Raw genomic sequence first — 23,705 nt, 5'->3', positions numbered from 1 at the left:
ACATTTCTATCCATTTTCACACATGGAGAAAACAAATAATTTCAGATTGTTTATTTTATGAAAACAAAGAGACTCTCTTCCCCTCCATTCCATCAGAAGGATAATTATAGCACACAACATGGATATGACACGCGCATACTCAGACCTTTATTTTGTTCAGTTTAGGATGGGTCCAAACCTAAATTCCCCCCATTCTGCGTGAATTCTTTAATCGCATGTCTATTTTATGGTTTCTCTCAGACTTTTCCTTTTCCTTTTCTGTCTCCCCCTTTGAGAAATTTCATCTAGACTGTTTCAGATGTCCAGGGTGAAGAGATTCATTAAAGCTACTGTATTTCCTCAAAAAAGTTGTCATCATTCCTTAGCATATTTCAAGTATGAAAAGCAGCACAAAAGAAATACATTTAAGTATCATATGGACGACCTTCATACATTGTTTTATCTCTAAGTGTTCATTTAAAACAAACATCTTGTCATAAAAATTCCAGTAACATTAAAAACCCCATGAGCAAGAGGGAAAGTTAAAATAAATAAATATCTCTGGAAGAAGACAACCTCTACATTATTAACTTCCAGACTACCAGAAGAGAATGATGAAACTTTTCTTAATCAGTTGATGCAAATATTGGATAAATGCCTGTCGCTCAGTGAAGCACCACTCAAATTAGTATGTCGAATATGTAGACAGTTTGGGGCTTAAAGCTTTAACACCTGAGCATGGAGGAAACCTAGAAATGTTTACTGTATTATTCCACATCTCACTAAATAGATGTTGGGTTTTTTTGCACCTTATTCTGAAGGTATGAAATACCAGGCAATGCTACAGTGTACTCTCTGCTAAGCTTGCAAACAATTCCTGTTTCTGAAGTACATTCTTACCAGATCTCCTGTGTGGACTGTGCGGCATGCAGCTTCTTACCCTGAGTAGTTTCCAACTGTTCTCTTAACATCTGACACAAACAGTATTTTGTGTTGGTATAGTGATTATCATATCGCACTGCCTGAAGGAGAGAGACAAGATATATAAAAATACAGAATACAAATTTGTCTTATGTAATGCTTATGTCTCTTGATGAATTTCAAAACCCTTTCTGAAAGGCAAACAACAATGCACAGTTTTCTCAATAACATATTTAAGACTACTCATGAATGTGAGTCTAGTCTGATTATTTTTGGCATGCTTTCACAAACAGAAGTTGAACTTACTCATATATGTTTACTCTAAATACTCAGGAAGAACAAGTTGACCAGTTTACCTCCCTGATTAGCAATGCAGTGGTATTTAGTATTTAGTTAATGGCAGTCCAAATTTTCAAAAACATTTTTTTAAATTGATTACATGATCAAAGCCACAGATTTCTGATTAATTTCCTATTATGTCATTAAAATTGTGTATTTTGAATAACAGATAAAACTTTATATAGTAGATGACTCAGCTAATGGATCTATAGATATACAGCATTACTTTATTGGCAAACTATTCCCTTTGTTTCCCTGCTGTTAAAAATTCTTGACAGTATTTGTGAAAAGCAATTTATTTCTAAAAATGAATCTAGTAGTAACTGAGTACCTAGTATTCCTTCACTTCTCTGTTCAATATTATTTGCATTACTGTAACATTAAGAGAGTTGGCCTACATATCATTAGCTAGACGTTTTTAGATAGCCTTGTAAAGCCTCATAAACGTTCCAAAGAAACTAGGGCTAAAAAGCATGGTATGTAAAAAAGAACAATCAGGAAAAACTGTTTTCTGAATACAGATTTCTAAATTTTTTTTCTGAACAAAATAAAACAGAGGAAGTAGTTGCTGATTTGCAAGACTCACATCACATACAATATGTTAAAATATCCCCAGAGCCTAAGTGTTTGAAATCAATAGGAGTTAAAATACTGTAGTAAGATCAACAATTCTAAACAGCATTAACTACAAGTAAGGTTTTCCAAAAACATACATATTTGATATAATCTTGCATGACTTCCTTCAAAGGGAAAAGGCCCTCTTTCCTGAAGATAGATGGGTTCCACATGGCAGCACGAGCTATCATTACTGATGAAGCAGCTGTTGCTTTCCGGAAGGTCTCAATATCCGTATATTCTTTGATGAAGTCATGAGATCCTCCACTAAAAATTAACATCTTTGTTATAATCGTGAAAGTTTTATTTGCTCTTACTTGTACTTTAACACAGCCTAGTATTTTCAATGTGATACTACATTAGTAATGGTGGCAGAGTCTAATTAGGATATTATCTCAAATCTAAGAGAATAAATGGGTCTGAGAGTTTTATTAGCAACGGCTCATTAAAACATTGATTATATATAACATTTTTCATTATCTACATACTTCTCTTACAAATATACGATTGTTTTTACAAAGAAAGAATCTAGTTTGTGTTTTACACAAACTCTGTGCTTTCATACAGTTATTAATGGATAAGGCTCACAAAGAATCACTTCCATGTTGTTTGAAAAATGATACCTTGTAATTGCCAGTTCTGTAACCTTCAACTGCACACTAATTGTGTTGGCACAAGTGACACTGAGAACAAGTTAACCATGGACAGTATCATTCCATTTTCACTCTGGCACTAGCAGAAAGTACTACAAATAATACTTCCAGATCAGTCCCAAAGCACTTAAAAGAAGGTTGCACTGCTTCTATTGTACAGCCTCTGCTTTCAAGTCAGCAAGTCAGACATGTTAGTAATCGTAAAGAACACTTAACATGCTTTTTCTTTCTCTTAAAGTTTCCCTTCACAACATCTTTTAAATGTAAAATAGAAGTTGGACTTTTGAACTATAAAGTAAGAGTAGGATAGTAAGAGTAGGATCTTCATCCCTTCAAAAGTGAAAACACTGACACACTCAAAATAAAAACTAGGTAATGACAAACTACGTTAAAAGCAGACTTTTACATTGTGAAGACAGCACAAGCAAGCTTCCTGCACTTATGAAACAAAACCATGGTACCATTCTAGAAATCACAGCACCAATTAGAGTTTTCTTGCCTTTTTAGCACCAGTCTACTTCCTTTTATTCATTGCTGTATATTTCCTGACCAAGTTTGAGTACAAGTGGTTAAAATTCTCAAAGTACTAGCCAAATAAGTTACAGCATGGATCAAGTATCACGGATCAAATATATTTAATAAGCAGGATTCCAAGTTGCATATTTACATTTCTTTAGAGAGGGAAAAGTTTGACTAAGTGGATTTAAAACATATCCTTTTCAGATATGTTTTTTTAAAACATAAAAAAAAAAAAAAAAAGGATGGTTAAGGTTAGTTTAGCATGTTGGGACACTTACAAAGAAGTAAATTGACATAGGGATTAATTAGAAGCAATTTATCAACAATAAACCTCTGATATTTTTATATCTTGATTGCACACTTCTACATCATAAAAAGTACTTGTAAAGCTGACATTGTTGTGACATGCATAAAATCTAAGAAAAATTGTTAGCTTCATCTTTTACCTAGCCAAACAAAGGCTTCACAGCAACAAACAATGTGAATTTTGTTTGGCTTTTTAACACCACATTGTTAAAAAAGTTATTCTCAAACCTAGAAAGTGGGTGAACCACTGAGATATGGATCAACAAAGATTATCAGCATAAAATATTCCCTTTGTCTAGTACAGAAAAAAGTTTTGTAACTGCAAAAACTGTGGCTCAATGTATTTTCTACATAGAAATGCAAACAGGAAAACAGTTCTCAAACTCCTGATCCCGGTACATGGCTTGCAGAGATGCAGCTTTTGCATGAAAAATCAAGACCAATGAAGAGAGAACTTTAAGGACAGTGCTTCTCAGGCCAAGGATATTCTACTGGCATTTAGAAAAAGGTGAAACATCTAAAGATGTTGATCAGGCAGATCAGGACAGTTTGATACTGTTTATTACCTCTGCTTCCAAGATTGCCCTTAAAACTTACCAGTTCATAGCTAAACTTTTCTAAGAACAAGTTCCTTATTTTACTATCACAGAGTTACTGAAGGATCTATCAATACAAGCAGACAGATTCAGTGGCATTGTGTCCAGATGTCTGGACACTAAGAAGATCTCTGGGAAAATGTGGGGCCACAGAATATAACCCTGTTTTTGAGCAGTGTGACAGGTGATCTCTAGTGTGCCAGTGTCCAAGATAAACAGTGGTAGGGTTATAATCAGTCACTGCACAGGGCTTAAAAGCATAGAGAATTCAACTGCTGGATGCAATCAGAAACAACTTGCATAGGATTGATTGTGACACTCAAAAGTAATATTTTTTAAAAAAATACACAGAATTTTTAAACTAAAAACTGAGGTATGGTGGTATTTCATACAGCCAACTTCTGTCACTGCTGTCTCTGCTCAGATTTGATCTTTGGTAACAGGTAACGCTGTATTTGCCCTACACGAAGAACCTTCCTCCTGCACTTGCAAATCTTAAGTCAGGTACAGACATCTTGTATTAATAAGGTAATTAGTCCAACTTACTTTGCTATTACTGGAATAGAGACTGCTTCAGATATGGCTTTGATCACATCACAGTGGACAGGGTGCTGAGGCCTCTCCTCCTTCTTCCTTTCCAACAAACAAAAATAGACAACACCAAAGATTTCCTATGGAATTTGTAGATATCTTAATCACAGCAGACACGACTCAAGAATTATTGGGACATAATTATTTCCACTTATTTACTTTATATATTTGATATAATTTTCCTTTTTTTTAAACACAAGAGAATTCTTTCATATCAAATATATTTTAAAACATTTTTACTGTAATTCCATATCCAAATAAGCAACATTTTTAGATAGAGTATGCAAGATAATTTTAGTTTTATTTAGTCTTAGAGACAAAAATTTTAGAAGAGTAGAAGCCAGTGGTTCAATTCCCTAATTACTGGCCTTATTTCCTACAACACCGATATAGTTAACAGTTGAAATCAGAACCACATATTACATGTAGAGTATATTCTAGTCATATTTTACTGTGCTACATTCATCAGCAAACTAAAAAGATCTAAGTCTCTCTTGACTAAAATCGATTTACCTTCCATGGACTGCAATGGCAGCAATACCAGTTTTTTCTATTCTCTTTACCAGATTCACAGTATCCTCAACCTAAGGGATAAGAGAGAATGACATCATTTTAGTTCAAAGCAAAATGAATAACTACCATGCAATCATTGTACAAGTGTTGGAAGTCTTTTCTTTTATCAAGAGGGTTGTGATTCCTGTATTTCCACAGGAGCTTCCAACACGCATAATCATTTAATATACACTTCAATTAAAGAACTACATGTTACGGTAAAAATAAGAATCCATTTCCAATACTTCCTTGAAACTATAGATCGCTAACTTTCTCAAACCAGGTAATACAATATTCTGTAGTAGGAGAATATTTTCCAACATGTTTTTAGACTGTCACTTGAAAATTATATAAAACACTTGATTAGCAAGTTCTCTAATGACTACTCTGTAAATTGTAATTAAAATGCATCTTAATAAGAGGATGCCTTCCAAAATCAACATAACATGCAATCACACATCTATAAATATTTCTCTCAGATGTGTCTTAAAAAAAGTTAACAAGTATCCAAAAAATTCTAATGATATTTATACATGACATTAGGGGAAAAAGGGGAAGCTCACAGCATATCTTCAAAGAGGTAAGATGCTGTTAAAAGGCAGGATGAAAAAAAGATAAGGCCAATTTTCTTCTCAAAAGCTGGAGAACGATCTGCAGCTCTTCACAAAAATAGCACATTCAGTCTTTGAAAAATGCAGCATCCACCAGCTGGCATGCACATAGAGACAGCAGCTCACCTGCTGTTCTGGTGGATGACGTGCAAAAGCAGCTTGAAACAAAAAGGAAGAGGCTCTAGGATAGTTGTAGAAAATAAAAAGAAGAGGTGCCAGTTCTTTGATTTAATACTTCAACACAAAAATTATCTTAGACAGTTACTGATTCTTTTCACACAGGCTTCATTTGTTCATTTAATCTTTTTAAGTGCACATGTAAATGACTTTTGAATAATAGCTAGCTCAGTTGCAGTTCATCCATCTACAGAAATATCTATCCAGATCATACACCATCACAGTATCTAGGCAGGAATTAAATACACAATTGCAAAATAATCAGTCATTAAGATGGAAGGCACATAATCTCCTGGAAGTTTAAAAATATGAGGGGAATTCAACTGAAAAAAAAAAAAATCCAGTAAGGAAGCTACATCAGCTGTAAAAAAAAGAAAAAAGACCCTATATATTTTCACTACATTCTTAATAGATAAATTCTAGAAAAATACTGACAAAACAAAATGTAATAGCTCTAGCAATATAACAGTCTTGCCACAATTTCTTTGAAATGAATGATTGTACCCAATAATCTATCCAGAATAAAAAGTCCTTCTAATTGCAGTGAAGATGTTGCTTCAGAGAAGGAAGATTATGAACTTCTTTGTATAAGCTAGCCATTTCAGTGCTTCAATTTATCAAAGAATTTCTAAAAAGGCTGCAGAAGTTGTTTTTAATTTGGGTATCATTTGTAGTATTTATTGCTGTCATTGAATGTACAGTAAAATCAGGAGTCAAGTAATGCAAAACTTCCTTGCAGTGTAGAATACAAGTAGTTTACAGAGCACAGGCAGTTTCTTTTGTAAACACAATTTCATTAGCAAAATCTTCACTGTTAGCATGAATGTTGGAAGGTGAAGTAACATTAGGGCTTGGTCTTCCCCTCTTGAAGTTTAAATTTCAAGCAGACGGTCAAGAAATTCAAAAGTTCACTGCACTGTGCTTATGTACTCATAGAATCACAGAATGGTTTGGGTTGGAAAGAACCTTGAAGACCATCGAGTTCCAACCCCCCTGCCATAGGCAGGGACACCTCCCACTAGACCAGGTTGCCCGAGGCCACGTCCAGCCTGGCCTTGAACACCTCCAGGGATGGGGCCTCAACAACCTCTCTGGGCAACCTGGGACAGTGCCTTACCACCCTCACAGTGAAAAACTTCTTCCTAATGTTTAATCTGAACCTGCCCTCTCCCAATTTAAAGCCATTCCCCCTCGTCCTATCACTACATGCTCTAGTAAAAAGTCCTTTCCCAGCTCTCCTGTAAGGCCCCCTTTAGGTACTGGAAGGCCGCAATGAGATCTCCCCTGGAGCCTTCTCTTCTCCAGGCTGAACAGCCCCAACTCTTTCAGCCTCTCCTCGTAGGAGAGGTGCTCCAGCCCTCGGATCATCCTCGTGGCTCTCCTCTGGACACGCTCCAGCAGGTCCATATCCTTCTTATGCTGGAGACTCCAGAGCTGGATGCAGTACTCCAGGTGGGGTCTCAGGAGAGTGGAGTAGAGGGGCAGAATCACTTCCTTTGACCTGCTGGCCACACTTCTGATGCAGCCCAGGATACGGTTGATATTACTCTCAGTCTATTCCACATTTGGCAATCTTCTTCTAAAATAAAAGTGCATTTTACCTTTTTATTTAGTGCTTAGAAGTATCCACATTTGGAGTTCAATGAAGTAAGACCATGTGTAGACATGTAATGTTAAGTATTTCTTGACTTTTTAAATTAGAGAGAGAAAACTTAGTTTGGCATCTGATGTGAGCAGCCAGAAAGGCAACCTAGTTGGAAGGGGAAAATTAATGAACAGACAAAAATGTCTTCTGAAAAATACTGAAAGAAAATGCCTGCCAGCCTGAAAACCGTTAGCCTGGGAACTAGGCCTGCGAACCAGAAGCATCCTCGATAACTGCAGCTGGGTACCTAGAAACCAGTGACATCCTGAGATACCATCGGTAAGTGCAAAACCAAGGAACCATATCAGCAACTTATCATCTGAAAAGGTAAAAAAATAGCCTGTAAAAAAACAGGAAAACAACCTGAGAAAGAAAGAATCTGTAACTGCCACTGGCTGTTCTAACTGCAAGAACATGAAAACAGTCTGGAAAAAAATAAAAATTCATCTGAAAGAACAGAAAACTATCATCTATTGGCTGCACCAGGTGAAAATAGGAATTATTAGCATGGACTGGCTGCTTGGGAGTACACCTCCCTTATGTCTCCTTGACAAAAATGACTTAATTTTTATCCAAAAATGGAGCTTCACTCTCTCTGAGAACTTCCAATGCTGCACACACTTTTCCTAAACAGGCTCTTTGCACAAACTTTCTGTGAGAACTTGGACTCTTGCCAGGGGTGCCTGCATGACTCCAAACTCCGTAACAAAGATCACCTTTGGAGTGAGTCTATGTCTGCTATTTTATTGGTCCCCCTCTGGACCTTCTTTTGGCGCTGGTTCAGTTTGTCTTCCTACTTCTGGGATGGTTGGGTCTCCCTTCTGAGATCAGTTTGTCCTTCCATCTGTGACAGTCTGGCCCTTTTCTGAGATCTGTCTAATGCACTTGATACCGGTATTATTACTGTGAACATACATAAATATGCATACAAGTAATCTGCCATATCTGCTGTTATATTATTGATAAGTTTGCTTCTCTAGCAATAAGTTTGTAGGAACTGGTAATAGTAAATACCTACTTAGTTGTTGCCGTAATTGATTGCTGCCATATTAATCATTGCTGTTATACTATTGATTGTTGCTACTAATAATTTGTAAAATCTTGAGATAGATAGATCTATATCTTACTTTATTAATCATATGTATATTTACTATGGTGATTTTCTGGTATTTGTGGTAATCTGTAATAAAGTTAAGAAATGTAGAGGACAAAAGCCTCTGTGTCCTTGTATATCGTGGAATCCAACAAACCCACAATCACTATCTCTGTACACCTGCAGGTCAGATAATCCTTTAGGTTGTGACAGCATTCCAAACAGAAATTATAATTCCAAGAGCTATTTCACATTAACAGGCCTAAAATGCCAATATATTAGAATGCCATATATTCTAATTGACTTTAAATCACAGAATTAAACAAAAATTAAAAACTTTAGTGTAATGATTTATGTTCTTACTGAGGGCAAAATGCGGATTTTGCAGGTTACTGGTTTACAAATTCCTTTAACAAGAGTAGTCAGTATCTGGAAAGAGAAAAAGAGACAAAAACACGATCACAGTGATTTTAATCAAGAGAGAAAGGAGGAGAGCTTTAAGATACATAGAAATTAGAAAAACTTAACACCAGCTACTGTTCCTCTATAAATAATCTTGGATGCTAGATGAACACATGCAGTCTGTAATTGAGTATATAATTTTACCCAATAGATATACAAACCTATTTCTAGTCTAAGCCATTTTTATTTCCACTACTTTTTTGATTTTAACTGGATTTTTACAGAGCAATTAACTGCTGCTGGAGTTTCAACACTGCTTTTAATATGAAGTGACCAGTAATCTCTGATCATTTAATAATAAAATGTAAAAGTTTTTCATTTTCACGCAATTGTTTTCACACTCATTTTATATTCAAGTTGTGAGTTTCCTATGAAAACCAAGTACTCCCTAAAAAGAGATTTTTTTTTTTTAAAGCAAAGAAAGCTTTCAAAATGAAAAAAAAAAAAGAGGAAAATATCATGCAACATCATCATCAAATCTTCTAGAAGAAAACAAAAATTGTAAACTGAATTCCACACTTAATGCAAAGCACATTTTATTCATTAAAACAGAGTCTGAATAAGCAGACAAATGAGCACTTCTTAGTTTAACCATTTAAGAACTGAGCTACAGAAAGAATCTCCTTCTCACGGGCTGAATTTAAGTACAACAGACCATACTTAAAAGGACCATGTAATGACCTATAAATGTTTAAATCACAGTGTGACTATACATTAAGTGGTACCAGAAATCCAATACCCTTCTAAATAAGAGAGTGGAAACCAGCTGATTCTGACTGTTATTAGAAAACTACTTGGTTTTCAACTGGGTTTTTTTTTTTTGAGATATTATTATGCATGTTATACTCAGTACACTTCTATAAAACAGCTGGAATCGCAGACAAATTATTTCTTTCAGGGTTGTGTATACTATGCAACTTGTACACATACATATGCACAAAACTTTTTTGTACTGATTCACATACAGATTTACACACATATGCACTTAAAACACCTCCCTCTGCAAATATAGCACCACATTGTGAAATTTTAAAACTGAAAAGGAAGGTAGCAATTTTATAGTCAAGACAATGACAAGGAAAACTAAATCAGGATTATTTATTCATAGTCTTAACTTTAGTATTCAAAACTGATTATTCCATTCTGGATTTCACAAGTTTATCTTCTATGCGTTCATTCCTGCTCCAGTGGAGCACAGTACATAACACTTCCCAAGGCAGCTCAAAACCCACAAGGTGATACTTACAGACTCTATTTTGTCAGGATCAGATAGCAGTGCTGCTCCCATACCTCCCTGGGAAAATATACAGAAACTGTTACACACTAAGCAGACATATTTTTCAACTCAGTTATTTTGCCTAATAGCAATCCACAGCAAAAGTACAATGTTATATTAAGAAGCAGGGGGAAGAGAGAAAACACCTCTTGTCCCTGGAGGTGTTCAAGGCCAGGCTGGACGTGGCCTTGGGCAACCTGGTCTAGTGGGAGGTGTCCCTGCCTATGGCAGGGGGGTTGAAACTCAACGATCTTCAAGGTCCCTTCCAACCCAAACCATTCTATGAAAAAAGATAAAACAGCAAAATCTAAAATGCAGGAACATTAGTGAACACCTTGGTGAAACACTTCCTAGAACCGTATCAGAATAATTAAGCAGTAATTCAGGACACCAACTTGCTCCCATTACTTTATGGAACAGGCAGGATTTCAAAAAGCCATTTTTAGCGACTGTAATCATCTGGTTTCTACTCATTAAGTGACAGCTGAACAGATATATTGTTTTAACATTACACACCACATTTGAGAGATTTTTATGTCATCATAGAATGGTTTAGGTCCATTTGTCAAATCCACGTCCCTTCAATTTAGAGACCAAGATATCGTGTGGGACAGGGTCAAACGCTTTGCACAAATCCAAGTAGATGACATCAGTTGATCTTCCCTTGTCCACTGCCACTGTAACCCCTTCGTAGAAGGCCACCAAATTTGTCAGGCATGACTTGCCCTTGGTGAAGCCATGCTGGATGTCAGTAGTTTTTCTCTACGCACTACATTTAGAAAAATAAGCTAAGACAAATTAAGTGGCTGTATAGAACACAAATTATAAACCCTTTATCAATTTAGTATTTTAGCTGTTCTTTCTGAGCTATTTCATCAGCATACATAGATCTAGAGGCCAACAGTCAGACATAAGTAGTAAGTTCAAAATTGTATAAACTTTTTTGACCCAAAACTATTGTCAGAGAATAACCATTCATCAGCATTTGAATTTTTGATCTTTCACCCTAGTACAGGGTGCGTGTTTTGGTGTTTTGTTCTTAATTATGATTCTGTGAAAGGATAAAATAGTCTTCCATATAATTAGTTATAATACAAAAGAAAGTAATGAAGGCTAAAGAAAATATTACTGGAAATATCACTAGACCGTTATGAATTTAATGACATGTCCTCAACATGACTACAATTTCTTGGTAATACCACTTTATCTCAAAAACCATCTGGCAAAAAAAACAAAGTTCATGAACAACAAAATCTAAATACATAAATAAAAAGACTACAGAACAGGGGAAATAAAAATTTGAGTTTAAAAGAATGTGAAATATTTATTTTCACCATACCTGACTGACTTTGTAATTGTCATAAATTATCATTGAAACAAAAAACTTAATGGGATTAAAACCCTAGAAATGTATGTGGGTAAAATTATTCACAAGGTAGATGGAATATATTAGAAGAATTTAAGTCATTATTCTTTAGAGTGAAAGCCAGACTACAAAACTAATGAAAAAGTAAACTAGCGAAACAGAAAATCCACGTATAAATTGATTCATCCTGTGCCGTTCTCGCACCACTACCTGGTACGGTCAACATTGCCTATTGTCAGATCCACTAGAAACTGTTAAAGTGAAGATACTCAGTACCTAAAAGGTGTCCAAACATTCCTACACACCTCAAATGCTCCAAAGGAAAAGCAATCTTTGTGACAAACATCAGCGCTCTCTTATATACTCTGTGTACAGTCATTAGGGCCCTTCAGTTCTTCTGTTCCAAAACCCCATGACATAGTCTGCCCTTTTATTTCTTTAAGGCAATGTGTTTGATATGGGACTAATTTCTCTTTCAGTAATTTTACTTTTCAATAAGGTCTCTTCTAATGCTTGGGAAAAATGCTCTTTCAGAAGACTCTAGTGTCTGAATTTGTGAAAATATTTACATCCTACCCAGCTATGGTATGTGGTTTCAAGGTCTCAGCATTTTCAAGCTTGCCAGGTGCAGGGATGAGGAGGAGCGAGACCCAGGCGCTTGACCCAAGCTGGCCAACAGGATTATTTCATACCATCAACATCACATTCAATATAAATTAGCAAGTTTGCTGAGGAGTTCTCACTCTTCCTTGATGGCTGTGATCTTGAGAACTTCTTACCCCAGTACTGGACCCCTTCCTCCCGAAGCTGTAGCACTTGCAGTGTCCAACATTTGCTGTGCACTGCTGGGAGTGAACAGCTTCCTCCTGACAGAACTGGCTGAGTATAATCCTTGTATGTTTTATATTGGTACAGGGATCAATATTGGTTCTTTAGTATTATTAATGTTAATTATTTAGTCTTATTCTATTAAATCTGCTTATATTTCAACCCTCAGGTTTCATTGGTTTTCCCCCAATTCTCCTTCCCAGTTTGGGAGAGATCATCAGGTGAGGGGAATAATTGTCTAAATGACAATAAATTGTTGTGGGTTCCTCAAACCATAACACAGTGTGATCTAAAATATACCCTTTTCAAGTAGTTTTATTGAAAGATATGTTCCATTCACGGAAAATAAATCCATTTAGACAAAGCATTCTTTTCTCTTGGCTGAAAAACTGGTAAAGGAGAATAATACACTTATGTGGAGTAGAGTCTGTACAGCGTCATGGCATCATGCAAGGTACAGAGGCATGTTTGGCAGTGTCAGCTTTGGCCTTTACTATTTCCTGGTTTTAAACATTGCTTTCATGCACCAGATACCGCATTTCAATCAGCCATGTATTTATGCACCAGGTACGATAAACTGCCACAGATTTTTTTTTTTTCCTACTGTGAAAGGGGAGGAGGGGGGAAAAAAAATATTTTTTATTTGGTCCACAAGCAACTTGGTTTGACAAAGAAAATACAGAAGATCTATCGTTGATACTATTCCGGATACTAGGAATTAGGGCAGATCAAGTTTCTGTTCACATTTGCACTCTTGCTTTAGTAAAAGACCATAAAAAGCTTCCAGATGTAAAGACAGGTAACAAAGAATCAGGAAGTGGAAGTACTACCTATGTGGATATATTGTTTTTTCTGTTTAAAGGATGAAGCACTACAGCTTCACATGACAGAGAACTTCCTCCAAATGCTAAAAATGCCAATACTACAAAGACTAGAGGATATAAAGTTTAAATGCAGCAGCCAGACTTCTTCCCTGGAATGAAATCTTAATTATTCTAAGTTGAAGTTATTTTTCTTTGACAATAAGTGCAGAATTTCTCTCATCTATTCTGCATGAACATCTGACATCAAAATGGAGCTCCATGGTATAATTCACTGATACTTTACCTACACACTAAGTGGCTTAACAGTGCGAACAACCAGTTTGACTATTCTGTTTTAACCACAGAGGACTAGTTTAGAATTGCATGTGCTTAACTAAATGAAATCAATAAATCAAGATTTAACTGATCCATCCTCCTCTCACTTAGAACTGACCACTACTTGAACTTAGTATTACCAAGTTTCTTGCTCAGATGACAACCTGCAATTCCTATTTTTATTAAGTCTAAACAGACCATATTCCACTCATCCAACAAATTAGCGACCTCAGGAAAACAAACAAAAAAAAAACCCTTTATTTCATACTGCTTTACAAAATTTACTTTTAAATGCAACATACAACATAGCCTGTCAGAGTTTTCAGAATTCTAAACAACTTTAATGTTAACTTTGTACAATAATACAACTTTGTACAATAATACAACTTAACAACCTCACTACATTTTTCTCAATATTCAGTGGTTGTCTTGACAGAAAATACAATCGCTACTTACTTAGTGGTACACATCCACACTACCCTGAGTTTACAAACTTCATGCATGCTTACCCACTTAACAATATGGTATATTTCATTACATGACCAAACCTATTCCCAAGGGAGATTTCTAATAGACTATGTTATTTTATTGTATTAGGGCCATGACACCTTTAAGATTCTTTTGTGTATTGCAAAAAAAAAAAAAAACCCCTCAAGTTTACTGCTTGAAAATTTTACTGTTTGAATTTGTTCAACCCAGAAAAACACCTCTAAGAAAGAAAAAGCTTATTTAAAAGTAATCAAAATCCACTTGCCTTAGTAGAATATTCTTTTGGGCATCCTATGTTGATATCAATACCAGCTACATCACTCTCTCTGAAAGAGAAGAAAGAAACAACTAAAATATTTTTCAACATATTAGAAGAAGAATCAGGAAAGAGATGTTTTTCCAGGAAACTTGTTCCACCATCATTAAGTCTTAAATGAGAATTTAAGGTTAAGCTTTTATTTGAACTACTTCTGAATCTTTAGCTTCTCACTTATGTAAGTTACATATTAATTTTAACAGTGGTCTGAAGGTCAGTCTGTCCACAGGTTTCAATGACCAGTGTTGTGCAGAAGCTGCAAACGCTCATCTTAAATATGTCTGTATAGGATTAATATTCACCACTGTCACTAAAGCAAGTCCTATTGAAACTTCCATCTATTTAAAATGGAGACTTAAAAACACCTTTTAAAAAGGTTTGAGAGACACTTTTCATTTCTGCACAATACTTTATTGGAACTTCACAGAATGGTCAGGGTTGGAAGGGACCTCTGGAGATCATCTAGTCCAACCTCCCCCGCCAGAGCAGGGTCACCTACAGCAGGTTGCACAGGAAGGTGTCCAGGCGGGTTTTGAATGTCTCCAGAGCGGGAGACTCCCCCACCTCTCTGGGGGGCCTGTTCCAGTGCTCTGCCACCCTCAAAGGAAAGAAGTTCCTCCTCATGTTAAGATGGAACTTCCTATGTTGAAGTTTGTGCCCGTTACCTCTTGTCCCATCACTGGGCACCACTGAAAAAAGGCTGTTCCCATCCCCCTGGCACCCTCCCTTTAAGGATTTGTAAGCATTAATAAGATCCCCCCCTCAATCTTTCCTTTGACTAAAAAGCCCCAAGTCCCTCAGTCTTTCCTCATAAGAGAGATGTTCTAATCCCCTAATCATCTTTGTAGCCCTTTGCTGGACCCTCTCCAGCAGATCCCTGTCTTTCTTTTCTTTCAAACCACAAATAATTACTGCACTAGCAAAAAGCCATCAATCCCAGTACAGAACAGCAGCTGCTGTTTTGAGCAAGAATTATTTTAAACGGGCATCACATTTACACCATTATACCACTGGACTTTCAAGATGCTACACTTTACTGTGCAGTTCCTACAGAATTTTTCTTGGTCCTATCAAGACATACCTTGATCCTTTCAATCATAAAAAGTTGTCTTCCATGATAATTCCTCTGTACAAAAAACCAAAACAAACCCACGGTAGGAAGGGGGTGAGAGAAGATGACTTACACAAGCTTAGCTACTGCCAGGGCTCTTTCAGCATCTGCTGAACCCTGTTGATAAAACAAGAGGATTTATAATTATAAAATATCATGAGCTTAAAAAAAGTGCTCAGTTGCACATGTGTATAACTATATTTGCTCTGAATATTTAAAACATTTAGTTGTAGCATGTACCAAGTCAACTACAGAATGACAAAAGTATACAAAAAGGGATCCGGAGAGGTCTATCCACTGTCTTAAGCAACAGCAGTATCAAATGTTCTTAGCCAATCACCATTAGATATTTATCATGTTCTTAAGAAGTTCCACTAATAACAATTCTACAGCCTCTACAAGCAACCTATTCCAGGGCTATCATTACCACTGAAAAAGGTCTTTTTCAATATCTAATGCAGTCCACACTTTGCCCGCCTGCCCTCCCTCCAACCCCCATTATCTCTTATCCTACACAGAGTGGTCTCAAAGAACACACACCTTTTTCTCTCCAGCAGCCTTTAATGCAATTGTGCAATTTTAATGCACACACTAATCCTCTCTTATCTACACTAAACAATGGCATTTCTTTCAGTCTTTCCAGTGAGACTGTTTACTGGACAGTACAAGACTTAAACATGTGATCAAACATCGGCATAATTTATTTTTGGTATCTATACGTTTGGAAATATAGTAAAGATAACTATTACAAAAACAAGCTGCTGTCATAGAGCACAGAATTCATCTTAATCACCTCTTCTGCAAACAGCAGTACACAGAGCTTATAATGTAACATCTTGACTACATGCGTACCAACAGATTGGAAATTCTGCAAAACATTTGGTGTGAAACTTTACCTCCACCTGAAGCATCGAGAAATTGACAGTCTGCAATACAGTGAGCTTCTTTAGGCTTAGATTAATGTTACTAGCACGATCTTATTTAACTATACCATTATTAGAAGAGTACCTGCAGTTGGTTTCTTACCATTTGAAAGACAACACGGTGCCTCTCCCTTTCACAAGTTCTGAAAACAACTCTCTCATTAGGTGCAACGAAGTCCACAGTTTCAAGTACTTCTATATGAAATAAGAAATAGATAAAACAGAGAAACATTATGTATAAATGTAACTATAAAGGAAGACACATGACTATATAACTTATATATAAATGAAATGCTAACAAATAAGTCTTCCACAAATGCAGAACTAATGGCACCCTACCTCCTACATGACCTCACAGTACATTTATCCCTTGCACATTACTGTTTCCCTCCCATAGTACTCCCTAATCATCCCCTAGCCTGTTTCTTGGGCAAGCATCAGCATCAGAACAAGTCTAATGATCAATCAGCCAGAATTAATGTAACACTACCATTTTTGGGAAGGGGCAAGAGGGAAAAGCTGATTTGTAGCAGACCTCTGTTCCCTAACAGGGACACTACAAACAACCGTTTCTCATGCCACTCAGCTGGAGAGGTCTCAAAAGTATCTTTTCAAGAACTTATCTGTGATAATCGTGTTAGGCCAAATCTAGCCCATGGCCCTCAAGTTAACAAAAGAATGATAAACAGTGAGATCTTGTATGTCTTGCTTCCTTATTGCAGTAGACTAAAAGGTATGTATACTATAATGTCACAAACAGCTAAAACTCAAAGAGTCATGATTGGAAACTGTTTCTGAATTTGTTTCTTAGACACTATCAAACTTTTCTTGAAAAATTAAAAGGCTTTGTAACTAATATTAGTAGTTCGGCTCAGGTAATTAGGTTTTATATTAGCACATACGCATTTAAAATTTCTATAAAAACCCAAACAAAACAAAAAAAAACAAAGCAGGAGGATTTTTTAATGTTTATTCTTTACTATAATAGTATACAAAGGCAGTAGAGAATGAGAAGCTGAAGACAGTATGTAGATATAGAATTGAGGAGGGTTATCTGTTAATTACAATTTTATTATTTGTCTTTTTAACCCACATAAAACTAAAAACTTTAACATTTTAAACAATGCGCTGAAACTTTAATGTCCTGTCTATTTCAGCTACTAGTTTCTTTCACCTACTGCCAGGAAGCGTAATGCTGGAACATTAGTAATGGACTTCCAAAGCTGATCCCGTTTTTCTTAATAAAAAGAAAAAGACATAATTCCAGGAGCTAGAACTATAGTGTCTTTTACTGTAGAAGACCTATACCTGCACACCCAGTGACACGACGTGACCTCTACCATAGAGTTTAACAAAGAACTCATCAAATCCTTGTAATAAACTGCCAGTGGTGGAGAAAGACCTTGTGTTAGGTTTAAAAAGAATAACAAACTGTCAGTTACCAATATATGAGGCCAGTCCTCCAAAACTATTTGTGGTTTTCCTGAGGGACAGTGACTGAACTACTGAAGTTCCTTAAGAAGGGAAACTTAAAGTTTGAAATTGTAGAGCAGCAGATAGGTATAAGCTGGAGCTTCAAAAGCTTATTTTAAGTCCCTAGACACTGTTTAGAGAGATTGTATGTACAAATACCTCATTGTAAGCACTATAAAATTACTTCAGAAAAATAATTCTCTTTCCTCTTAACTAGAAAAAAGAATGCTTACAGATTTCTTACAAAAGAAATACTATACTTACCATTTACAACCCTCTTACACTGCAGCATCTTTATGTCAATCAGCTCCTGAAAATAAAGAATAAAAAAATCTCAGTGAGTTGAAGCAGTTAAGCCACCCAGCTCTAAACAGTTGTTAATTTTATTAAAAAACCCCAAAACTACCTAGAGATACCAAACACAGAAAACGAATACAAATGAAAACAAGAGTTTAACTATACAACATGCTCAATGAAGTTTCAAGTTTCATACACCATATGAACATAAGAATACAATATGGTTAGAGTTCTAGAACAACCATTTTGTTCAAATAACTATCTAGCAAGCTGGAAACAAAGCAGAACGAACCACCTAAAGTGGAAGATAAGTTGATACTGTAGCAACAGACTGCCTCAAGAACCAATGTAAATTAGTACTGGCCAAACACGTAGGTGAACAAAACAACAGTATTAAGCTTTAAGACTTCTTTACCTTAATCCTGAGTTTTAGCATTTCTTTACATTTGTTGAAAGACAAAAAGAAGCTTTATGTTGACCTTTACTGAAGAACCTAATATACAGTCACCATTCTTCTAGAACTTGCAGCTTAACTGCAGATTTAAGAAATCCAGTTTATTAAGGATGCTATTTCAGTCCTTTTCTCATATGTATCTCATCAACTTGATTACAGGTGATCCTTAAGACAAACTGACTGCCTTTAATTGACAAAGGGCTACGGCTTGAGGCAATATAACTTGTTAGCTGCTGAAATAAATACGCAGCTGTTAATCCAACTCATATAAATTGAGAAAAAAACCACACCATACTACAGTGTTAGTTACCTGAGAAGTTTAGTTTACTTTAGAATTTTTGTTTCAGCAAATAAGACATGGTTTAAGACCTGCTAATTTACAGGTAAGGGATAAACAAGCAATAAATTAGGTTAATCTCAATCTGTTTGCATTATACCATAGGTCTTATGAGTAGTACTTTTAATTTAAGCTTTTAACTAATGCTCCTCATCAGGTATTGTTCACATTAAGTTCTGAAACAGCTTTGAGTTCTAAAATGTTGAGGGGACTTTGTGTTTTGGTGGTTGTTTTGTTTTGTTTTGTTTTGTTTTTTCAAAAACACAACAATTTCCATACTGCTATCTTCCACTAATTTCCTAGACAATAGCCCTGTCAAATCTGTGGGTAGTGCAATCCAGTAGCTGCTCAGTAATGAGGTTCTTTTTTACTACTGAGAAGTGTAAGAGACACTGGAAAAGTACAAAGGTTGTCTGAAGCCTGACTCACTTTTAGTGTTTATGACTTCTAGATTCTGTAACTCTATGCCTGTGATTTCTCTATATGCCATCTAGAGTTATCCTCCCAGAGAATTAAAAAAAAAAAAGTATTTTCACTTAATCTCATGTAAAGTAGAGAGGTCATAATTAATGAACTAGGAAAATGTTAATTATTGTTTGTCAAAGAAGAAAACGAAATTATTACTCCCAATTTCATGATAGACAGCTGTAACTACTCTATTGAATGTCAAGATTTCTGAATCATCCAGCAATAACTAGCCTTTCACATGGCACTCATCCAACTGATTAAATATCATTTGTAATTCTAGAAGCTAGAGACAAAAGCTGAGCTGTGGCCAAGATAAAGACAGCATATTGTCTCTCTGTCTTTCTTCTCCCCCAAAAAGGGCAGTGAACTAATTCACGAGAGCTGCTGTGAAGATTCCAGGAGAACATTGTAAAAAAACTGATTCTGATGGTTTGTTTCAACCTGTTCTGTTGGTACAGATCAAATATTCTCCAGGAAAGCCAGTACCTAAGCCATGTCTACATTATGTTTAACTCCTTACTGTTTTGTGGGGTTGTTTGTTTTTTGCTTATTTTATTTTTAAATCTCAGCTGAGTCATGTAACTTGTACTGGTGCCTATGTCTGAGATCTAATAATAGCACTGAAGAGGAAAATGGGAACACTGATGCACTGCAACAATAAGAATAGTGAAGGCTAAGTACCTTAAGTTACAGAGCAGTCCTACCAATATCATCTGCAGCAAACTGGAGCCTCAACTTCAGCAGCTTTCCAAAAAGTAGTTAAGCAACAAGGACAGTAGCACAGTGAGGGGTATGGATGGATGCTCTGGGTTAGCACAGCAGAACTAACGGAGTGAGAGGGTAGGTCAGCCTAAGACCTCCTCCAATGTTAGGCCTCAAAAAAAAAAAAAAAAACAAACCACAAAAAACCTACCACAAACAAAAAAACCCAACCAAAACACAATAGAATGTGAAAAATTTGTTGTGGTGAGCGTTTTGTATAAATGAATTGAAATTGTTGCACAGTCTTAAAATATGGGTTTGCTATAACTTGAGGACTGATCAAAGGGAAATGTCTTAAGCCACAGAGATTCTCCTTTCCTCATTTTTTTAATGAAAAACATATGTAAAAGGAAAAAGTCCTACAACAAACAAAGTCTCTTTGTACTTTTCTTAATAATAATGCTATCAGATAGGACTGCCTCATCTGCTCGTACCTCACAGTACACGATATCAGCACCATAGTCCAAAGCAAGAAGACGCATCGGCAATGTTCCCACTCGCACCATTGGAGCCAGGATCTTCTTCCCTCTAAAACACAGGGGGGTGTTCACCGTCATTTCTGTCGCGGTACTACCTGAGAGAGAAAATTAAGGCGGGGGGGGATATTGCCATGGAATAGAATTCCCTCCTCGTAAACGCCCAGAACTTTCCTTTGGCGGGAAGGGGGGGTGGGGGGGAGTGTGTGACCCTGTCAAACCTGACAGGATTCCCTCAGCAGCTCCCAGGCCGGCTGCGTACCGGGCCCCCGCGGTCCCGGCGACAGACACACGGAGCCCTGACAGAGCTCAGCGGCGCCCTGAGGCGTCGGGGGGTGCTTCCCGCCGCACGGGCTCATTCCCCCGAGCGAGGGGCGCCGGGCCGGCTCCGCCAGCGCCCCTCCGGGCCATGTTTGCTCCCGTGGGGCGCTGCACAGGGGGGTTCAGCCCTCAGCTGGAAAGACGAACGCGAAGGGGCCACAGCCGCCTGAGGTACCGACCGCGCGCGCGCGCCCCTCACCCGTGGCACTCACCCTCCTCGCGTGGCTCCGCCGCGGCTCCGGGAGGCGGCGGGGGGGGGGGGGGGGGGGAAAGCGTCTCTTCGCGGCGTCATCGGGCAGCGCCGCCGCCACGTGAGAGGCCGCCATGGCGCTGAGCCGCGGCGGGATGGCGGCCGCCCTGCCGCGGCGGCTAGCGGCCACCCGGGCGGGGGCGGCGAGCGCGCAGCCCCCCGAGAACGTGGTGCGCGTCCCCTGGGCCCTGCGGGTGCGCCTGCAGCGGGGTGTGCAGCGCCGGCGGCGCGGGCAAGGAGAGGCGGCGGCGGTGGCGCGGCCCGGGAAGCTGCTGCTGCGGAGCCGGCGGCCGGAGCTAAGCCAGCCCCGCTGGCAGACGGTGGGGCGCTGGGAGCAGCCGCAGCTGGTGTCGGGGGGCTGGAAGCACAGGAAAGCCTGCGGGGACTACTTCCAGCTGGAGCCCTCGCAGGAGGCGGCCCCGGCTCTGCAGGCGCCGCCGCCTGAGGCGGGAAAGGGCCCGTCCTTCGCCGAGATGGGGCTGCAGCCGGCGCTGTTGGCCGGCCTGGAGGGCCTCTCCATCGGCCGCCCCACGGCGGTGCAGCGCCTCGCCATCCCCGCGCTGCGCCGCGGCCGCAGCGCCCTGTGCGCCGCCGAGACCGGCAGCGGCAAGACGCTGGCCTACCTGCTGCCGCTGCTGGACGGGCTGCTCTCCCGCCCTGAGGAGCCGGCGGAGGCGGCGGCGGCGACGGGGCCGGCGTCGCCCCGCGGGCTGGTGGTGCTGCCGTCGCGGGAGCTGGCGGCGCAGGTCGGGGCGGTGGCGGCGGCGCTGTGCCGGCCGGCGGGGCTGCAGGTGCGCGGGCTGACGGGCGGCGGCGCCGCGGGCGGGCTGCGGAGGCAGCTGCGGGCGGCGCCGCCGGGGGCCGCCGTGCTGTTGGGCACCCCCGGGGCGGTGCGGGAGGCGTTGCTGCGGCGGTTCCTGGCCCTGGAGCGGCTGCGCTGGATCGTTCTGGACGAGGCGGACACGCTGATGGACGAGTCCTTCGCGGAGCCGCTGGAGGAGATCCTGGCACACGCGCCCCTGGCCGCTGGCGCCCCCGGGCCGGCCGGGCCCGCCGAGGCGAGGACCCAGGTGGTGGTGGTCGGAGCCACCTTCCCTGCGGGGCTGACCCAGACGCTGGGGAAGTTCACTGACGTGGGCCGGTTCATCACCCTCACCACCCAGAGCTTGCACCGCCTGCCACCCCACGTCCAGCAGAAGTTTGTCCGCCTGAAAGGCCGGGACAAGCTGCCCGAGCTGCTGCAGCTACTCAAGGAGCGCCCGGCATCTGGCGGGGCTGTTCTCATCTTCTGCAACAGTGCCAGCACCGTCAACTGGCTGGGCTATATCCTGGATGACCACAAAATCAAGCACCTGAGGTTGCAGGGCCAGATGTCAGCAGCTGCTAGAGCGGGCATCTTTGCCTCCTTCCAGAAGGGTGACGTGTCTGTCCTTGTCTGCACTGACCTTGCCTCGCGGGGGCTGGACACCAGCAGTGTGCACCTAGTGGTCAACTATGACTTCCCAGACACGCTGCAGGACTACCTGCACCGCGTGGGGCGGGTGGGACGGGTCGGCAGCAAGGCGCCTGGAGCCGTGGTTAGTTTTGTCACCCATCGGTGGGATGTGGACCTGGTGCGGAAAATAGAGACTGCAGCCCGGAAAAAGACAGGTCTCCCGGGCATGGACTCCTTGATTAATAAGCCTACACCCAAAGGAGGTTGATTCGGGTTGTGAAGCAGTAATAAATGGCCTGGTAGGGACTAAGCTTGAAGTCATTAAGGCAGAGCGAACGAGCTTCTGTGTGCAGGATAGACTGAAAGAATAGAGAATTGAATTTCAGAACCAGGGGATCAGGTTAACTTTGTGCACTGCTCTGGAAGCTGTAGTAGTCATTTCCAAAGGCATCACAACTCACGGCTTTCCAAAAGGAAGCTGGTAAGTGAGTAACAGAATGCCTTTGGAGAAGACTGAAGAATGATCTCATCAGCTGATTTTGTTTAGTTTTGTTGAGACTTTTAATTTAAATTTGAATCAGAACGAAAGTATGCCTCTATGATGTGCTGCTCTGTTGCATTTCATTGCTTCGCACCACCAGCAGCTAAACAATCACTATTAAAACTTCTGTGGCAAGAGAAAAAAGAAAATATTTTCCTAACTTTGACCAATTACAGATACATCTAGAAAGACTGAAGGACAAATTATATTTGATTTTCTTGTGATGAAGCAGTTCAGAGAATTCTTGACCAGATACGTCTAAAGTTTGGTGGCAATGAGAAGGCACAGTAAAGCTTGAGGCTTTTTCAAGGTCATAATTTGTCATTTTATGGTTACCTTTCACTGAGAAAGGGGTCTTGCTGCTTTGTGTTCTATTAAATTAAT

General features: G+C 39.4%; 2 protein-coding genes across 2 annotated transcripts in view; one reads left to right on the top strand and one right to left on the bottom strand.

Annotated features, from left to right (window-relative positions):
* The window catches only part of DUS2 (dihydrouridine synthase 2), a gene marked incomplete at its 5' end in the record, with an annotated part of 27,012 nt that extends 5,591 nt beyond the window's left edge, over nucleotides 1-21,421 (bottom strand). The window contains 13 exon segments of the mRNA XM_082489664.1: nucleotides 880-1,001; nucleotides 1,953-2,121; nucleotides 4,475-4,561; nucleotides 5,033-5,103; nucleotides 8,961-9,026; nucleotides 10,306-10,353; nucleotides 14,423-14,483; nucleotides 15,658-15,701; nucleotides 16,611-16,702; nucleotides 18,245-18,290; nucleotides 20,733-20,868; nucleotides 21,304-21,358; nucleotides 21,361-21,421. Coding sequence (XP_082345790.1) covers nucleotides 880-1,001; nucleotides 1,953-2,121; nucleotides 4,475-4,561; nucleotides 5,033-5,103; nucleotides 8,961-9,026; nucleotides 10,306-10,353; nucleotides 14,423-14,483; nucleotides 15,658-15,701; nucleotides 16,611-16,702; nucleotides 18,245-18,290; nucleotides 20,733-20,868; nucleotides 21,304-21,358; nucleotides 21,361-21,421 — 1,058 coding nt within the window.
* On the top strand, nucleotides 21,420-23,705 carry DDX28 (DEAD-box helicase 28; the record flags this gene model as incomplete). The annotated part of the gene is made up of 1 exon (XM_082489661.1): nucleotides 21,420-23,705. One exon carries the CDS (start codon nucleotides 21,420-21,422, stop codon nucleotides 23,046-23,048), a length of 1,629 nt encoding a protein of 542 aa, XP_082345787.1. The 3' UTR covers nucleotides 23,049-23,705.

This window comes from Vanellus vanellus, assembly GCF_965231255.1.
Source record: "Vanellus vanellus genome assembly, chromosome: 12".
NCBI classification, from domain to species: Eukaryota; Metazoa; Chordata; class Aves; order Charadriiformes; family Charadriidae; genus Vanellus; species Vanellus vanellus.
Note: the sequence above shows the minus strand (reverse complement) of the source record. Positions and strands in the feature narration are given on the sequence as shown.